Source organism: Syngnathus acus, chromosome 20 (assembly GCF_901709675.1).
Source record: "Syngnathus acus chromosome 20, fSynAcu1.2, whole genome shotgun sequence".
In the NCBI taxonomy this organism is placed as follows: Eukaryota; Metazoa; Chordata; class Actinopteri; order Syngnathiformes; family Syngnathidae; genus Syngnathus; species Syngnathus acus.
In genome coordinates, this window is record NC_051104.1 from 6,403,231 (window position 1) to 6,420,856 (window position 17,626).

At 41.2% G+C, this 17,626-nt stretch overlaps 1 protein-coding gene and 1 long non-coding RNA gene across 3 annotated transcripts in view; one reads left to right on the plus strand and one right to left on the minus strand.

Moving 5' to 3' along the window:
• LOC119139145 overlaps positions 1–17,626 on the plus strand; it is a 72,245-nt gene that overhangs the window by 35,719 nt on the left and 18,900 nt on the right. The gene's annotated exons all lie outside the window — the stretch shown is intronic.
• Positions 1–17,626, minus strand: part of sema5a (sema domain, seven thrombospondin repeats (type 1 and type 1-like), transmembrane domain (TM) and short cytoplasmic domain, (semaphorin) 5A) — a 69,235-nt gene that overhangs the window by 35,393 nt on the left and 16,216 nt on the right. For both annotated transcript variants that reach the window (XR_005101305.1, XM_037279561.1), the window contains exons 2-5: positions 13,792–13,996; positions 7,210–7,309; positions 5,722–5,767; positions 521–583 (exon numbers count right to left, since the gene is read on the minus strand). Coding sequence is in view for 1 of the 2 variants with exons in the window: in XM_037279561.1 (XP_037135456.1) it covers positions 521–583; positions 5,722–5,767; positions 7,210–7,309; positions 13,792–13,933 (351 nt within the window). In the remaining variant the exon portion in view is untranslated. The remainder of the gene's footprint in view (positions 1–520; positions 584–5,721; positions 5,768–7,209; positions 7,310–13,791; positions 13,997–17,626) is intronic.

A 17,626-nucleotide genomic window follows, 5' to 3' on the forward strand; every position in this document is an offset into this window, starting at 1 on the left:
AAAATATTTGTGCAATGCGAGTTAGGAATGAGATATGGCAATTGTTGATATTTTTTTTTGTGTGAAATGGTTTTTACAAATGATGTTGAACAATGATTTCTTTACTGGGATAATATTGTTTGACACGCTCAGTAGTATTTAACAATGTTTGTTATTGCGCTGAGCATGCACTGCACCATCTAAAGAGGTCCCCTGACATTGGGTGACCTTCAAACTACCTCTACAAGTGGATGAGGTAGTGTTTTTATCTGTGTTAGTGTATATTTGTGTTTGATACCAGCATAGTTGAAACCATTTTTTTAAGTCATTAAAACAAAAGCATTGATATTTGGTGTGTTGTTTTGAAAACACAAATCAGACCTGGAAACTTAATCACAACACATTTTGTTCCCTCTGATCCAGAAGTTCTGAAACTGTATAATGACATAAGTGATCATTTATATTTCTAAATATATCATATAAATATTTTCAATTTATAAACTGCTTTCTTTGTGATACTTGAAATGCGCGGATGTCATACCTCGGACTTTCCTCGGCTGAAGCAAGCTCCCTTAGTAAATTCATCACAGTGCCACTCAGCTTCCTGCGGAAAGAAAGAAAAGAAAAGAAAAATCAGAAAAACATTATGGGGAAAATCATGTCAGTGTTTCGCTACCCGCATCAGCGATTTCGCCACGCAGATTGGTGGGCGGGGTGACTTTAAGCAGAGGCCAGTGGTGAATGAATTTGTCATGTTCTCATCATCCTCAGCCCCACGCGTGAACACACACATACAGAGCCAGTTCGCAAGGCCACGTTAGATACAGACACAAAATCCAATTAAAGTGGGTGCCGAGCGCAGTCCTCAAGAAGCTAGAGTGCAGAGCAGAATGCCAATGTGATTGATGTGTGAGCTGGGGTAAATAAAAAAAGAAAGATTCCAAAGCATAACACAAGTGCAGGAGGACGTCAAGGTGATTTACATGCGAGACCGACAACGGCAGTCGTTGATACGACTTCTTAATTCATGAAATAAGTGTTTGCCTCAGGATGGCATCGCCACTGCTTGTGATAGATGGAAACTTGTCAGTAGAAAACTTGGCTGGCACTGAGAGATCCAAAGTGGACAAGTGGTAAAAATCCTTAATAGTGTCTCTGCAGAAATTAACATCTAACCCAAAATGATTGATTAACCCAAGTATGTGGTTGTGTCGTAATTGATTTTTTTCTTTTCGAAGCGCTTTTCCTATCTTTATAAAGGCATCCATTTTCAAACCATGCACATATGAATAATTGCATATCCATATTGTCAGCATTAGGAAAAAGCTTAAATGGAGTCGAAAGGTGAGAGAATCTGGTCCCATTTAAAGATCCCATTGCATATTAATGTGAGCTAGCTTTTCTCTTCTTACTGTGACCTAGTCAATTTAAATTCCAGTCGTAAACTGGATATTCTATCTGTGGCCACAGATGTGAACCACATATAGGAGCAGCTCAGCCAAGTCCCAGCGGAATTGGATTTTGAGCTTTCAGAGCAAAGCATCATCATTATCCTGCAATTTTTTTTTCTTTTTAACACCTCTTGTTATTATATAATTAAAATGGCCTTCTGAAAGGACGACAACACTTGAGATTATTTCAATGCAGCAAAACAAAAAGCTTTTTAATGACACTGCAAATGTATTATTATTGATTTAGTTATCAAAATGGAACATTCAGAAAAGAAGCAGCAGGGATTTCCCTGCACATCGGGAGAGGTGTGAACTCAAGGCAGAGCGTGATAATAAAAACATATTTGTGTCGCTCAAGCGCCGCTACTACGCAGCGTGAGCAGTTTTTTGACGTGATTCATCAACACGTAGGAGCATCTCGTCTGGCCTTATACTAAGTTGTGACTGCAAACAAGCCGTGAGTGATGTACAGATACCCATTGAGACGGGGGAGATGAATAGAAACCAAGGACAGGACATAAACAACAAATAGATAGAGCCTACTTTAGACGTCTGTCAGAATGAGGGCAAGAATGTGGGCTGAGTGAAATAGTTAGCCAAGGAGTGATGAGCTGAATTGTAAAAAGGACATTATTATGAGCAAAGAAAACTCATGCTGCCGCTTGTCTGGCTGCACTGTGAGTGAAAGCTGGACTCGGTGAATAACTAATATTCCAGACATTTTTTTGATGCTCGAGTGATCTCATTTATGGAAAAAAAAAATGGTTGACTGACATCACATGAGGTCTGAAGTGCCACTCAAATTAGTTTGGCAATTGTCTGTCGAGAATAGTTGTTTTTTTTAATGTTAGACCTCACTAATGTCAAATCTGTGACGACGCCAAGCTGGCAATCTTCTTTAAAACATTTCCCAAAAGCCCATGTTGCATGCTTTTAGTAGCAGCAAACGGTCCAAAATTTCTCAATTGGATGAAGAATTAAATACGAAGCTTGAGGACTTTATTTTCATTTTTCAAAAAGCTCAGCTACATTCTTTCAGCCCCCTTCAGTTATGGCTTTCAGGGCTATCATTAAAAAAGGTGTAAAGTGTGTTATTAAACCAAGGGTGCAATTGTGACCAAAATGGGCTGCAACATACAGGATCAGCTCCAAAATTGCAGTAGGGTAGACGAATGGCATGGAAGTGGAAGATTGCTGGAAAACTCTACGCTGTGCAATTTGCAGTATTGAATTACTGCTGTAGTGTTGCCTACCTCAATTACTACATTGATGTGATATAGAGACAATGCAGTCCGGCAACGTCAGTGCCGCTTGAGTGTAAGGGGTGTGACCAGAGTGTCAAGTCTAACACCCCCAACCCCCCCTTTGTGTTGGAAGCCATTATCACTGTCCCAGATGTTAACACGGATGTCACCGCGCATTATCTGAATACGTGCCACGGCTGCCTGAAGGTTCACTTCAGGCAAATGCCCTGCTTGAGCAATTTTCCTTTGAAAGGGACTGATTGATAAAAGAGATGTGCCGAATTGGCTGGCAAGGGCGTGGGAAGTCAAATGTACCATCCTGGTCCGATCCTTTTCGATAGTTCTTGTCCTCGTTAGTGTGGTCGATGAGCCAATGCATGTCCCCTGCTGACTTTGAGCGAAAGACAACAAATTTTGTGACCAATGAGTGGAATTTGTAAAACTCTTAAATTGGTTAGATTCTTTTATTGTGGCCTGAAGGTGTTATAAAGTAGGGCAAGGAGAAAGTACAAGCTGTTTGCTCTTGACAGTTTTCCGCTGATAAGCGAGGACGAGGGTGGAGGTTGACAGGAAGACAAAAGCCACGACAGGCTGTGGGAATAAAAACATCTAAAGAAGCATATGTCAACTCCAACCATGAAAGGAAAAGGGAAGATGAACTCACAGAGCAAGGTCTAACATTTTTTTTTTTCGTTTTGAAGAGACAGTGATGTGTGGTGACTATATTACAGTTTAGAATTCTGTATCTGTCCCCGATCTTGTGTTTCTTTCCCTCTATTTTCTGACCACCGAGTGTAGCTGACACTCAAATTATGGTTTCTGGTTTCAGTGGATCTTGTGAGTCTGGCGCTGATATGTGCAACAAGGCAGAGAAGTGTATCCCTTAAATCCTCCATAAAGTCATTCCAGTTTGAAAAAGGACTCAACATACATATGATAGATTTTGTCATAAAGTCACTAAAGGTTTCAAAGGCGCAAGAAATATTTCATACGTTTACTATTCAAGCCCATGCTCACCACATCCTTCTTTTTTTTTTTAAGTGCATAGGATCACAAACACCTCTTGAAATGTGAGAAAAACAATATTGCAGTCGCTAACATCAATACAAATGTATATTACTATATGAATGTATAACCAGTGAGGTAATCAAATTCCAATGCATGCACAGTATTATTTTTTTAGAAGCCACAAAAGGAAAGAAAATACTTCCCAAGGTGTAAACGGTAAAAGAGCATCTTTGCTCTTTAAAATTCCACACTTGCACTCAGCCTTCTGCCTGACATGGAAAAATCGTCTCCAGTCAAATGCAAAGCAGGGACGAGCACCTGGGTCGCTTCTAAGTTTCAAGCTGCTTTTTTTTATTTTATTCACTTGCATCACAGAGTGTGACCAGCATAGACAAAAGTTTGACGGCGTCTTAACTTTTGTTTGACCAAGTGAACGTCTTGTGGTCTGGAAATGAGGGATTAATTGATAGGATTGGTGGAAATCTCCCCCATTGAATCTCGGATTAAAGAAGGGAGGTTGAGCTTCACAAAGCATGCGTGAGCATCCAATCGAGACTGCCTGAGCTTTTTCTTGCGTCTCACACCACCCTCCTTTCCACCAGAATTGGCCTTGCCTCCTATGTCATTTCATCATTTTTCTCATTTTGCTTTCCAGGCAGCTTTGTGTTTACATGGCTGCCACTCGTCCCTCTTTGTTCTATTCAGCCATTCTCAATCCCCTGTTGCCTTTTTTTTTTTCTTTTTTACCCCTCAATCTCTCCACTGGTTCTTCTGGGATTTTAAATGGCAAACATCAGCGGCTGTCTCGCCATCAAAGAACTCTCGCTGCTACCGACAACAAACAAACCTTGGATGTATCAATGTTTGTATGTGAAGAGTGCGGAGCCTCAAAGGTTTAGCTCTGCAGGGGGCAGGAGTACATGCAAGGCTCAATTAGGCATGAAAAAGTTACATTGCCACAAAAGCCTTAGAATACGGTCTGTTGAAAAAATATTAGTTCTCAAGGTAGCCTTAAGCAAGGCACCAACACTTTGACTGCTTGGTGGGCTTGACACTGTTTTACAGCCCCCTCACGTTTATATTATGCCCCAAGAGATAGATGTAGGAAGTAGTAATTGTAGTTGGGAGTAAACAGGGGCGGAGCTAGAGGCAGGGCCGCGGGGACACTGCCACCCTTCTGAAATATGTTTGGGTATTTTCCGACCCCCCCCATCTTTGAAAAATTATTTGGGGTTGTAAAAAGATATTCTTGTCCCCCCAAGGAAAAAAATCCTAGCTCCGCCAGTGGAACACACTTGCTGTAGTTGGATCAGCATCAAAGTGTGTGCAATCGTGCTCCTTCATACAATTTTCCATTACGATTTGTATGTTAAGAACAAAGGGAAATGTCCTCTCGGGAAAAGAATCCTTCCTCGGCCTGTGCGACATTTCTCAATAAAGTTCAGTTGAAATGAGTTTTTGAAATACGGTTTGGTGTCATCTTCCAAACTCAAAGAACAGGGATTAAACCACAACGCCTACGTGGATTATTTTCAGAGTCACTGCATTTCCACATTTCTACTGACAAACGGCTCTTCTACTGAAGGGCAATATTTCAAACTAATATGAAACAACATTATGTTATGAACTGCATGTTCAGTTCTGAGGATGGAGTTCAAATCTTTTGAGGGTTGTAGATACAATTACTGCAAATAAAGTGGATCCATAAAATAACAAGTGATGTGTCTATATATTTTGAGAACATCTGTTTGCATGGCACCCCTACTCCTACTCCGACTGTATTTTAGCAACTTGTGCTTTAAAAAAAAAAAAGAAATCGAGCAACTCTTTTCCTTCCTTGTGAGAGGCTTACAAGCAAACAAGCTGTCACTCCAGAGGATGCGCAGACATTGTGACGTGTGAGATGCAAAGCTGTTTTTTACCGTGACAGCTTTAAATTGTGGGTAGTTTCAGCTTACTTTATCCTGCATGAGAAGTGTTGCTTGGGAGCCAGGGGGCGGGGCTAGAAAGTAAGACGGCGGAGGAATATTTGCACTCACCTGGATCAGTGTTAGGTCCTCGAGATTGAGCCTGAAGAGATGATTTCTAAAAGGAAAAGAGAATGACGTGAGGTATGGTATTCCAGATATAAATAGAGGAATATTCCACGGGGGATTTCTAGTTTAGGAAGTTCAGAAGTAAACTATTTTGAGCGTGTCAACATCTTTAAAAAGGCAGCTTGACTTGGAATTTCAAATAAGCCTTTGCTTTCATTGATTTCAGTAGCTCAAACAACTGCAGCAACAGAAGATTTCAACCTCAATTGGAAAAGTCGTTTAGCAAGTTGAATGGAGACAAACTATTTCCAGACACAAATTGAGGTGGTTGCCTTCTAACATTTCTCTCGTCTCCCAACACAATAAAAACGGTGAGAAGAGTTTGTGACTGCAAATCTTTTATTTCATCGGTGGCGTGAATATATAAAAAGGAAACATATTCTCTGAAACTTTGTCGTGAATCTCCCGCGCCACCTTGCCTAAAGCCTTTTGCTTCGGCAAACCGCAAAATGATTTCATTGACAATCATCGCTTTACAAGAGCGATCGCTCTGGCAAGAAATCATTTTTTTATTGACCCACAATGTATCAAGATGGCTGCATAGCCAGCAGGAGACCCTTGAGAACCACTTTCATTTTCTCGATGCCGCTTTTTAAAATAGTCTGTATTTTACATGTCCTACAAATCATCATCCAGGAGGAATTGGTTTAGATTCCATTTCAAAGTGTCAATAAATGAATTCCATGTAAACATTCATATCTTACACTTGTAACTTTTCGTCACTCTTCTTCCTTTTTGGCATGCACCGCGGCGTCACACTCCCTCCGTGCATGCACACACACATTGTTATACACAAACCGAAATCTATCAATCTTCCTGAGGAGAAGCTATCAAGCATGTCTCGGTGCAGCCTCTGATTTTTACCGTATTGATATTTGCATCGATCCCTCGTCCCCATCATTATCACCCACGTCTAACGCAGCTTGCCTCCATCTATGCGCCCAACCACAACACCTTCATAGTTAGACTCTCAGCAGACGTCGAAGTTGGCGATGAGTGAAGACTGAATTAAATCACTTTTCTGAGTGGCCCTACTCCCACACACTGACAGGATTAGCTCAATCTTAGCTAAAATAGAAAGTGCCTAGATGGGGAATCTTAAATTAGGTATTAGGGTTACGTTATATAAATTCCTCAGGAATAAAGTCTTTACTTAGTTATATTTCTTGATTATTAGGCTGTGCGGTACGGCATAAACATTCCACCTTTAGTTTCATAACATTACAACTTTTGTTTTTCTTTTTATTATGCCCCCAAAAGACCTTTGAGGAAAAGGATTCAGCAAAAGTCATTTTTCTTGGCCTTTTGAAGAAAAGCTGGGGTCGTGCAATGCACCAGTGAAGCGCAATAAAATACAACACAATGACAAGGAAAAGTGAAACATTGTAGAAAAGACACTAAAGGGGAAAAAAAAACAAAAGTCTGAGTTACCTGGCACCCACAATCAGTTCGTTCTGGCTGGGATCAAAGGTCAACTGGGAATAATCCACCGTGTCCTCTGCTTTGAACCGGAAAATCCACGGCTCCATCCCTGCCAATGGCAACAAAGGACGCGAGTTAACCAATCACAGTTAAGATGGCGAGACACAGCTGCACAGATGTATTAGCCGTCTTATTGTAACTTTTCTCTCGACGCACACAAAACAAAAGAACAAGTCTAAGGGTCACCCTTGATTTACAATTTCATCTTCCTTTCTGTTCACAGATGTTGTTTTGCAATTCCAAGTGTTTACAACAGCAGCGACACATTTATTTTGCATTACAATGAACAAGAAGACTTGAGAGATGCCATATGCACACAGACAACTGATACACTGTTTATTCAAGTGCACACAATTTGAATTGGACCAGGAATGGACTAAATAGTCACCATCCAAGACAATCATTCTCCGTAGCAAAATAAGAAATGATAGTAGGTTATTTCGGACCAGTAAAAAAAAAAAACAATTAGTATTGTTCAGTCCATTTATAGGCCATAATTGGCCAAATATTTCAAGCTAACCTTGTATAAGCTGGCTAGCATTATAAAACACTACTTTTATAGTTGATTGCAAATAATGCATTTTTTTTTTGCACCTGTTTTACAAATGGTGAGCCGCATGTTTAAACACACAGACATCACTGCAGACAGGCAAATGACATAAACCTGGCGTCCTTGCACCCGAGCCATTAACCTTTACCCAATCTAATCACGGGTCCAGGGAGTTTGCTTGCCATGAGGAGAGTCTGTCTGCTGTCTGGGTATTTCATAGGATTAACAGAATACTCAATCATTCATTCATCTCACGTTCAATCTGTGTGCCTCATAACTCATCATGCCACAATTGTATTAGGGCTGTAACAAAAATTGATCTTATTTATGTCGCAGCAGTCAAGTTGAACAATGTGAATTTTGACGCAAATATTAAACATCAAGAGGGGAAATAATCAGTTGCTCCATTTTGGGTCCGTTTTGCAATTAGACCTGACATTATTAGTTAAATGGCCTTTTAAATAGACAAGTTAAACAAAATATCATACATAGTTTTTGTAATTTAACTCTTTGCAACCTTTGCTTGCAGTCTCTAAGAAAAAAATAGGTATATAATTCTTTCTTTTCCACAGTACAAGCTGTCAAACTTCAGTGCCAAGGGTACCATTTGGATGATACCATCTAAGTGGCAAGCCCATCAAACTCTAAACACTGTCGGCAAAATAATATGTTCTTTTCTGTAAGTGTAGTCTTCAACAACAATTATCCTCTTAGGTGGGAGTAAGTGCATCTGAAGTTGCTCTTGGTCTATGTGCCAGAAATCGAGCAAGTTTGGATTCCCACAAATCTAAATTCATACAGACGGCCTTTTTTTTCCCCCGTCAAGGTTAAAACACAGCAAAATGACAGCCTGAATATACTGGAAAATGCGTCTGCTTCTTTGGGCGCACCTGTCAAGATTTTGAATAAAAGCATGCGTTCCCTTGATAGCACCAAAAGCGAGCCCCAACAAAAATGTGTTCCTGTGACAAATGCTGGAGTTGCGAGCGATTCCAAACAAAGACAACGAGAGCGTCCCAAACAACACCTGCGCGTCGTAGCTCATGTACTGGGACCAAACTCTATCTCGTACTTTCCCTTGCTTTCTTCCAAAAACACACACGATGGATCTCGACTTCACTTGTCATGATACGTTTCCACAGTCAATTTCACCGAAACATTTAATTGACCCGAACATCCGCCATTTACTTTTATCTGGATGGAGACCCATTTTTAGAAGCACCAATCCTTAAACCTGACTTTTTTTCCCCCCCTATATCCTTGGCATACAAATGTTTCTGTGACACCACCTGAGGGACGACAGGCTTGCCGAACCCAACCTCATAAATCTCCACCACTTCCCGCGGGAGTGTGTGTGTTTGTCTGTGTGTGAAAAAAATGAAAGAAGACAGCATTTGCTGAAGTATGCAACAGGGGCAAAAGGTCCTAACTGAACAACACTCGGGATTTATAGCCTTTTGTGATAAGGCCAAGGACCATAAACATTAATTGATGTCGATGGTCTCATCCAGTCACAGTAGTTCACCCGATCCCAGTTTGGTTTTACAACAGTCATGGAAATTTGTGCTATTATGATATTTATGTGCCTTGCTCAGGGTTGAAATAGCTCTTTTATAAGGCCACCCTGGGGAGATTTTTATGATCCCGCACAGAGCCAAACAAATCAACCTTATCGTTAACTCAGTAGCAAAGGGAGCGAGGAGACGAGCCCCCAGCTAATAAATAGCGTTCAAAAATGACGTTCCTAGATTTCTTAGTTTGTTACATGGGTAGATGTGAGATAGATGCAAATGAGATGATGGTACGATCACACACACAGACGGGATCAGACACACCATCACTGGGGGTGAGGATTTTAAAAACAGCGCCAACATGAGCTCAAAGTACATACATGCATATCCCTCGTTCCCCCTTGCACGGGTTTCCGTTATATCCCCCTTAACCTCTGTCTTCCTCCTCCTCAAAATAGAACACCCCATCGCTCACATCCTATTTGTTATTCCTCGACTCCGACACGAAGCGGCTGAAGGCAGGAAGGATAAATATTTGCACTCGGCATCAGAGGCCACGACAATCTGGCAGAGCTCAACATTACAGCCTGGTGCAGCCAGGATGACAACAATGGCAGCATGTGGAACCAATTTTGAAGCGTGGATGTTTTTTTTGTTTTTTTTTTACTGGGAGTGGTTCAAATAGAGTGTGGCAGCAGGCTCGCACAGAAATGAAGAGTCAATTCACTCTAAGTACAGCTCTGTGGTAATGGGCGGGAGGAGAATTGCAACTATTCAGTCAAGTCCACCGGAGGAAACCGTTCAGACGTGAAGTTGAAAAAATAAACACCTGCTCGGTCGCACAAAAATCGAAAAGTAAAGGGCGTTGAAGACCTTGAGCTTACTGAGGTTCCTTACTAGAAAAACAAGCAAATTTTACAAGGAAAAATCCTGACACTCCTATTTCCGCGGCTACGCTTTGGGCCTGAGGCACAGAGTAAATCATGCAGACAAATGTCTGATGAAATATTCAAATTCAATGTAAGAAAATAAGTGACTAATGTACATTAAAAATTTTTTTTTTTTTTTTCCCTTGCCTTGTGAAGTCTCAAACGTTTTAAAAATCAATTAACATGTTAAAAATAGGTATGTACGACACATAAGTCAGCAAGTAGGACATGTGAGAACAATAGCAAGCTTTTCCTGCTTTTGCTCACAGTTGAAGAGAAGATAAAATTTGAACTTCAGTCTGAGCTGTATAACTATAAACTCTCCTCCTCAGAGACCATGGCCTTGTTTACAACACACTTTACAACCTTTAAACCCCTTTCAAACGCACACTGAAGAACCCTTGTTAAATAAAACACTTTATTAATATAGCGGGTCTTAAAGGGCTTTGGGCCGCAATAAGACATTCAATATCACATATTAGGCTACTTTTCCAGTCTTACCTTGAACAATGAAAAGACAGGACATATGGTGCATTTAAGCTTCACCTCAGCTGAAGCTATATTGAGGGTGAGCACACCTTTTGTATAAACACTATATATGTTATGAATGGAGCCGTACAGTGCATTTTCTTTTCAGAACCCTCAATTTGAAAAACCAACATAAAGAAGGGGGGAAAACCTGAGACGAGTCTTCTCATCTTTGCACCACAGTAGCAGTTCTGTCAGCCAAGTGTTGTGCCAAGTTTACAAAACCACGGTCACCAGTAGGCTACGACCCATGTGAGGCACACCCTTCCACATCCAGCCCGCAATCTCCAAGAGAGAGAAACATTTCCCACTTTTCTCTAGGTGCATAGAATAGATTTAAAGATTGACCACCGTGCTTTCTGTTTTTCCGTTTTATAGGGTTTTTCTTACACTGTCTGTAATTGTGACATTGAGGTTACCATTTAATGAGCTCATTCGCACAACGGTGCAAGCATATGTTGCCACATCACACAATGAGACGCACTTAGTTCCCGTTGTGCTTTTTTTTATTTTATTGTTTTTTTTTTTATGGCCATCAAGTGTTTTGTCATACAAGTCTTGATTGTAGTTATGATTTTACTACTACAGTGCACGTTGCACTTTGCAGTATGCATGAGTTACAACGCTACCGTGTGAACACAACTTCATAAACCAAGGTCGCTTTGTCATAAAAAAATAAAAAATCCATCTTGACTGGAGGCGTATATGCCTTATTGCTTCAAATCATTTACATCTTGTAACTCCCAGTGTAGTTTTTTTCCTCTTATCTCTTTTGGGTCAACGTTGCCTATAAAACACAAAGAAAAATAATATAGCATACAAAATGGGAGTGAAATTCATACTGATGGATGGATTTGTACCTTTGAACAGATTGATGCCAGCTCATTTCCAAATCGTGCCAATGCATTTACTTGGGGACTGGCAGCCATGGTATTAATCTTCTTATCTAGAGTCACAAAAGCGACTGAACCCAAACTATCAGATAGATCCCTATAATCAGTGTGTGCTGGCACCATCCACGATCACAACCACAACCAGAGGGATCAGATCAGCCTTTAGTGTTCCACGTTGGAATATTTAATAGTCTCAACAGGCAGCCTACGGATAGCCTTGGCACCCTGGAAGTGCAGTCTTTAATAAAAAAACAACAATCAGCATACAACAAGTCACATCAAGAGCTACATAATAGGTTTAACGAGAAGTTTCTCATCACCCGTGCCCGTATGTGTGTCTGCATATTTTGTTATGACTCGAGGCTTTTTTTTCCCCACAGGCTGTAATTTGGTCTGAAAAAGCTTTGTATGCTTAGCGACTTGGAAGCGGGAGATGTGTTTGAACTGAGCAAACGCTATCATCAGGCCACGACACAAGCAAAGGCAAAGATTAATCGTTGGGAGACAAATGAAGTGATTCTTTTTTAAGGTTCTGACGAGAGCCGATGGTGGGAATAACCGCCCAAAAAAACGCTCGATGGCTTTACGTTGACAATGTCGCGAGGTTTCAGTAAAAATACGGATCTAAGAATAAACAACGGACCCACTATGCAATTAAACCAAATCACCTTGTATAAAGTTTCAAGTGGAGCCAAAAATGTATGTCCCTTGATAGTCTGTTTTACTCCAACTGCAAATTGTACATAGTGCCTTATTGGAGAGCAGAAGCCACTACATTCCCAGAATACCAGATTGATGTTCTTCAGACTATACAATGACACTTCCTCGAGCGACCACTTCAACTACTATTTCTGACAGGCTTCAATTCTCTTGGTCTCAGACACATTTCTGGTAATACCACGTTAACCACACGTCGTACAATTCAACATCTTACACTTGTAAGACTTAAAATAAAAGCTCGAAGAAGCCTGGGAGAGACCCATGTGGCATCTAAATCTGGAGGTAACTGGAAACTTTTTAAAAGAGCCCCATATGCTCTACTTTTTGTCATCAGGACATGCCGTTCGTAGTGATTACGGTCTCTAACGTCACCCAATGGTACTTGAGACCTTCCTGGAGATAAATGGACAGTTGCTAAACCCAAAAGTGTTTGTTTGCAAGACAGAATATAGTTTCGAGGCAGCACTTCCTCCCACTTTCCAAAAACATGCATGCATTGAGCCAGAAGGTTCTCCCTGAAACTTTCAAATGAAAAGAATAGGATGTGTCTACAATGTCATGCAAATAATCACGGCACTATAATTGACCAAAGTTGATTAACTGTCCTTTATGCAGAAAGCGTATTGTGTTGGGCAGCCACTTCTCCAAGAAGCGTCCTTGCGTGCATGCAGATGTCTGCGCACGTTGCTGAACCTTCCAGTCCATTTCTCCCAGGACTAAATGCAATGTGATCATCTGACTGGGAAGCTTAGGGGACCGAAAACAGCTCAATGCTACTCCATGCTCTGCAGACAGTGCCGCATTGATTGGAATGGATATGCTCCAGTATTGTTGTTCGTAGTCATGAAAGATGAAGGGGAAAGGAGAGTGAAATTCGATGCGGAATATACGCATCCCAAAAGTTGCATCGGCAAGTAATAAACAGAAGCATAAATACATCTCCTGTGTAATCGGAGATATGGAGGGAAGGGGGGGGGGGAATTCAAAAGGGAATAAATTAACCAAAGAGGTCAGACATTTGCAATTAGCGGTTGGGAGACGAGCATTCACAACAATATTGTGGTGAATAATAAGATTGCAGAGGGAAAACGCTCACATTATTGTGGTCGTATGTCCAAAACATTTCTTCTAGTTATAACAAAAAATAGTTATAGCTGAAATGATGATTAATTTAACAAACTAATAATACTGTGCAATAAAATTGAATTGTTTTGCGGTTGCTTATGACTGACATTCACGAATGCATTTCTGTGTGTTAGAATTTGCTCAGTCAAACAAAAGGCGTGTATTGTTATTTCTCTTCCCCACACACACACACAGATTGTTGCCTATCCACATCATTAGACACATACCCCACATAACTTTTGTTATAAGACTCAAGTCACATGATCCTTTCTTACCCGAGTGGGGGATGATGGGGTGCTCTGTCTTGTGACACGGTGACTCGGGGAGCAACACCGGCCCTCTCCTCCCGGCCACGCCTCCGAGCAGCAGCATGCACTGCAGTAGCAGCAGTGCATGCTGGCTAACAGGGCGCCCCATGGGGAGGGGGTGCTGGGCTAGGCTCACTCCTCCTCAGAGGCCAAGAGCATCGGCGAGACACACCTAGAGACCAAAATGGAAAAGACATATTTAGGTTAGAAAGAGGGTTACTTTCACATTTAATCAGATCAGACTGTTCCCCGACCTGAGCAACGTATAATCCTACCTATCACTTTGGATTCCGTTTGGGAGATAAAAAGCAGCAAAAATATATCCTTTCACAAAAGCAGAAAGAGGTGCACGAGTGGGGAGATTGGGCTGAGAAATACACCTGCTGGGTGATCCCTGACACCTATAAATAACACACTTTGCATTACGTCAAGCACCCAATGTTAAAGTGCACGTGCCTGTCTTATCTCTGACACACTTTGCCTTATCTGATGAGAGGCGATCATTCATGTGCGTGTTTGTTTTCTTTCATTTAATCCATTAGTCCTAAACACTATTCCTAAGACTTTGAATCGAATCTAAGCACTATTATCTTTGTAAAAGATTCTTCCTACATTTCTTGCAGTTTAGGTCTTAAATGCTGATGTTGCTGCTCGTGAAGGCTTTTAGAAAGCTGAACAATTAAATAGGTTTAATTTGCAACGAATCCCTCAATCGCTGTGTTCTTATGACATTCAAGCAATTCTTGCATCATTTAGCCAACAAAGCGCTCTGCACAATTGTTGCGCAATTGTTCATGCAAAATGATGAGCAGTCTATCGACGGTCCACATGATTGCTTTTTAATCATTTATGTGATGCCATTACAAAGATTGATCCAAGAACACAAAAATGAGCCTCTTGGAGTGGATTTTGTATTTATGGCATGGGAAGAAATGTGAAAAAAACAATGTCCAAAAGTAATCAAGAGTTACCTTTTGCTAATGCATTGTGTTGCTGAACTTGTGGCGCTTTCTCATTATTTCAGTGCAAGAGAAACTTTTTATCTCAAGTCCAGTCAGTGGGAGAAACAAAAAAAAAAAAAGCGCTTTGTAAAGCGAGAACACAAAATTCCTTGGTCCATGAAAAGAAAGGCAACTTTTCCACTTAGCAACTATTTGTTGTTTGTTACAGAAAGGCAGTAAACTATGGTGGAAGTGCAAAAAAAAATCATAAATAGAAGTCTTCTTCTCTCTGTGGTATAAAATCAATTGAGTTCAAGGCTAAAGCGTCTATGCTTCGGCTTCCCTCACGTCATGCCGAGTATTTGCTGCGTTGATTTGATTTTCTCCTTGAATGCAAACTTTACACCTGCCTTTTGGAGTGAATCAACCAGCGTCTTGACCCTGGCTGGAATGACAGAATTAAAGTCTGGAGTAAAAGTCACAGCAGGTGTATCAATGTGCTTTTTCACTACCTACAGAGGAAAGTTTAAGCACCTGTCATCCGCTCAGGGGAACGTAAGTGACAGCATGTCGCCTCTGTTCCTTTTCCCCTTTCATCTCAACCGTCACAATCGGCGGGTTTCTAGTCTTTAACTTCTTTTTCCGCACCAAAAAGACAGCTAGTGCACAGGAAAGGGAGCAAGTTGTGAGGAAGGCAGCTGAGGTGAGACTCCATTGAGTCTTTCAAAGGGTGGGCGTTTGGAGAGTGCTGCTACTAGATCCCTTGTGTGTTTTCTTAGATGGACACAGTTGTGTCACTTAAGTGGTTGCCACCCCAATGGATATTTTTTTTTGAATTCACCACTGACATTTCTGTTCTCCATACGTTTCCACTTGAATGCCTTTCTGTAACACTTCCAGTCTCACCGTGTCATTGTCGCAACTCTGTTGGACTCTAAGCTCAGTTGACACGTCCCTGTTTGAAATCTTGCAAAGGTGAAGTACTGCTGATGAATTATTAGGAATCATGGGTTCATCCAGTGGCGGTGCTAGGATTTTTTTTTTTCTTGGCAGGGAGGGGCTTATGTCTAGAAATATCATATTATGGGACAGTCAAGATGTGTGATTCAACAATTTCGCCATTATGTAAGCGAAAGAACAGACAGTCCGGTTGCACGTTTATAGGACTAGACACACAGATGTTGACATGATTTGTGTATGTGAACAGACAGATGTTGACAACATCTGTGCATGAGAAAGAACAGACGCATTAGTCCTTGGGCCAGTTCTTATAGACTTGCACTACTGCAGCTTTCATCGTATATCCTCCGATGGATTCCATTTTGTCTTCAGCCAAACTGGTCCTGAAGGAAAACACAGGAAGCTTTTTACACTTTGAGGCAGTCTCAAATCATCTCCAGGGCATATTAGTACAAGCCTCCACCGGCCTCTCCCTGCTCTCCTCCCACCATAGCTCCACTTTGACTTTGTTTCACAACCTGACAAACACGCTCACCACCCCAAGACACTGTGATGGATCACTCAACAGCAGCAAGGGGCATGAGAATGTTGAGCTTGCTCGACACGATGTTCTCCTTTTTAAATGTATCAGGGGCATCATAGCTCACATTAAGTATTCCTGCAAGCACTGAAGTCATTTTGGCTCCTCTCACAAATATACATCATGAAATGATGCAACGTATCAGCAGCTCCATGCAAACATTAGCAGTTAATGTATCCCAGACTAATATCGCGGCAAGCTTTTCTTGACTTAAATGTTTCGCTAGCGCAAACTTAATTGCAGAGGGGTGTTCATCTCCCTTTAGTGCAGTTACTTTTAGAGGAAAACAAAACCGTTACACAGTCGAGATTGTTTCGCTCCGAGCGAACCTCGGAGCAAAATACAAAATAGAATATGATGGTTGGGATCGTTGGAACTGTGCAACAAAATCATTAAAGGTGCAGTACGTACGAGTTACTTCATAGCACCCCTGGTTGGAAAGCGAGAGCATACGCTCCATCTTCGCAGTTTATAATCCAAGGTGTCTGCTAACCAATCAATTGAATTCTTCCTGCAGTAATGAGTCCACAGGATCATATTAACACCGCTATTGATTTCGTCCGAGGTGGATACGAAGATTACACTATATAATGAAGAACCTCCCTGCATAAATGTTGGCTTTGTAATCGTTACAGTGACCAACCAACACACGGGACCGCCGCTACGCATACAAACACATCTCAAGTGTCCAAACACACACACGGGTGTGTGAGGCCGAGGTCGCACCTCAATGGCGACTGATCCCCTGCACACCAGACGCGACACACACAAGTAAAAATCCAACCAGACTTTGTTCAAGGCCGCAACGCACAAAGAAACTACTGAGGAGCTTTGAGTTTACATGTGCATTTCATTGGCAGCGTATTTGTTTATGCCTGTTTATATTGCCGCTTGTAGTTTGTTGTTGTCTGCTGTCTGCTCTGATTTATGATGTATTCAGATTTCTAAAACAGCCGAAATGATCTTGGCTGTTGAAAAGGTGCTAAACAACTTCATTGCTGTTTTGCAGAAATGATTTAAAAGGAATTTTAATTCTCAACATCACTGGCATAAACTGAAATATGATCATTGACTTTGGGGTATTTTCCGATTTTTTTTTTTCTGATTATTGCTGCATCCAGGAAAAAAATCCTAGCTCAGCCTGTGAGACCAGACTTAGTAAGTGATGAGATATTTTGGCCACAGCATTTTGTTCCTTCTTTATCCATATCTTTTCTTCTTGCCGCCCCCCAAAACATAATCCCAGCCCCTGTCAAAGCATGCAGAGAGATAAAATGTATGAATTGCTTCGATAAGGAATTTGATTCAATACCTCAAGTAA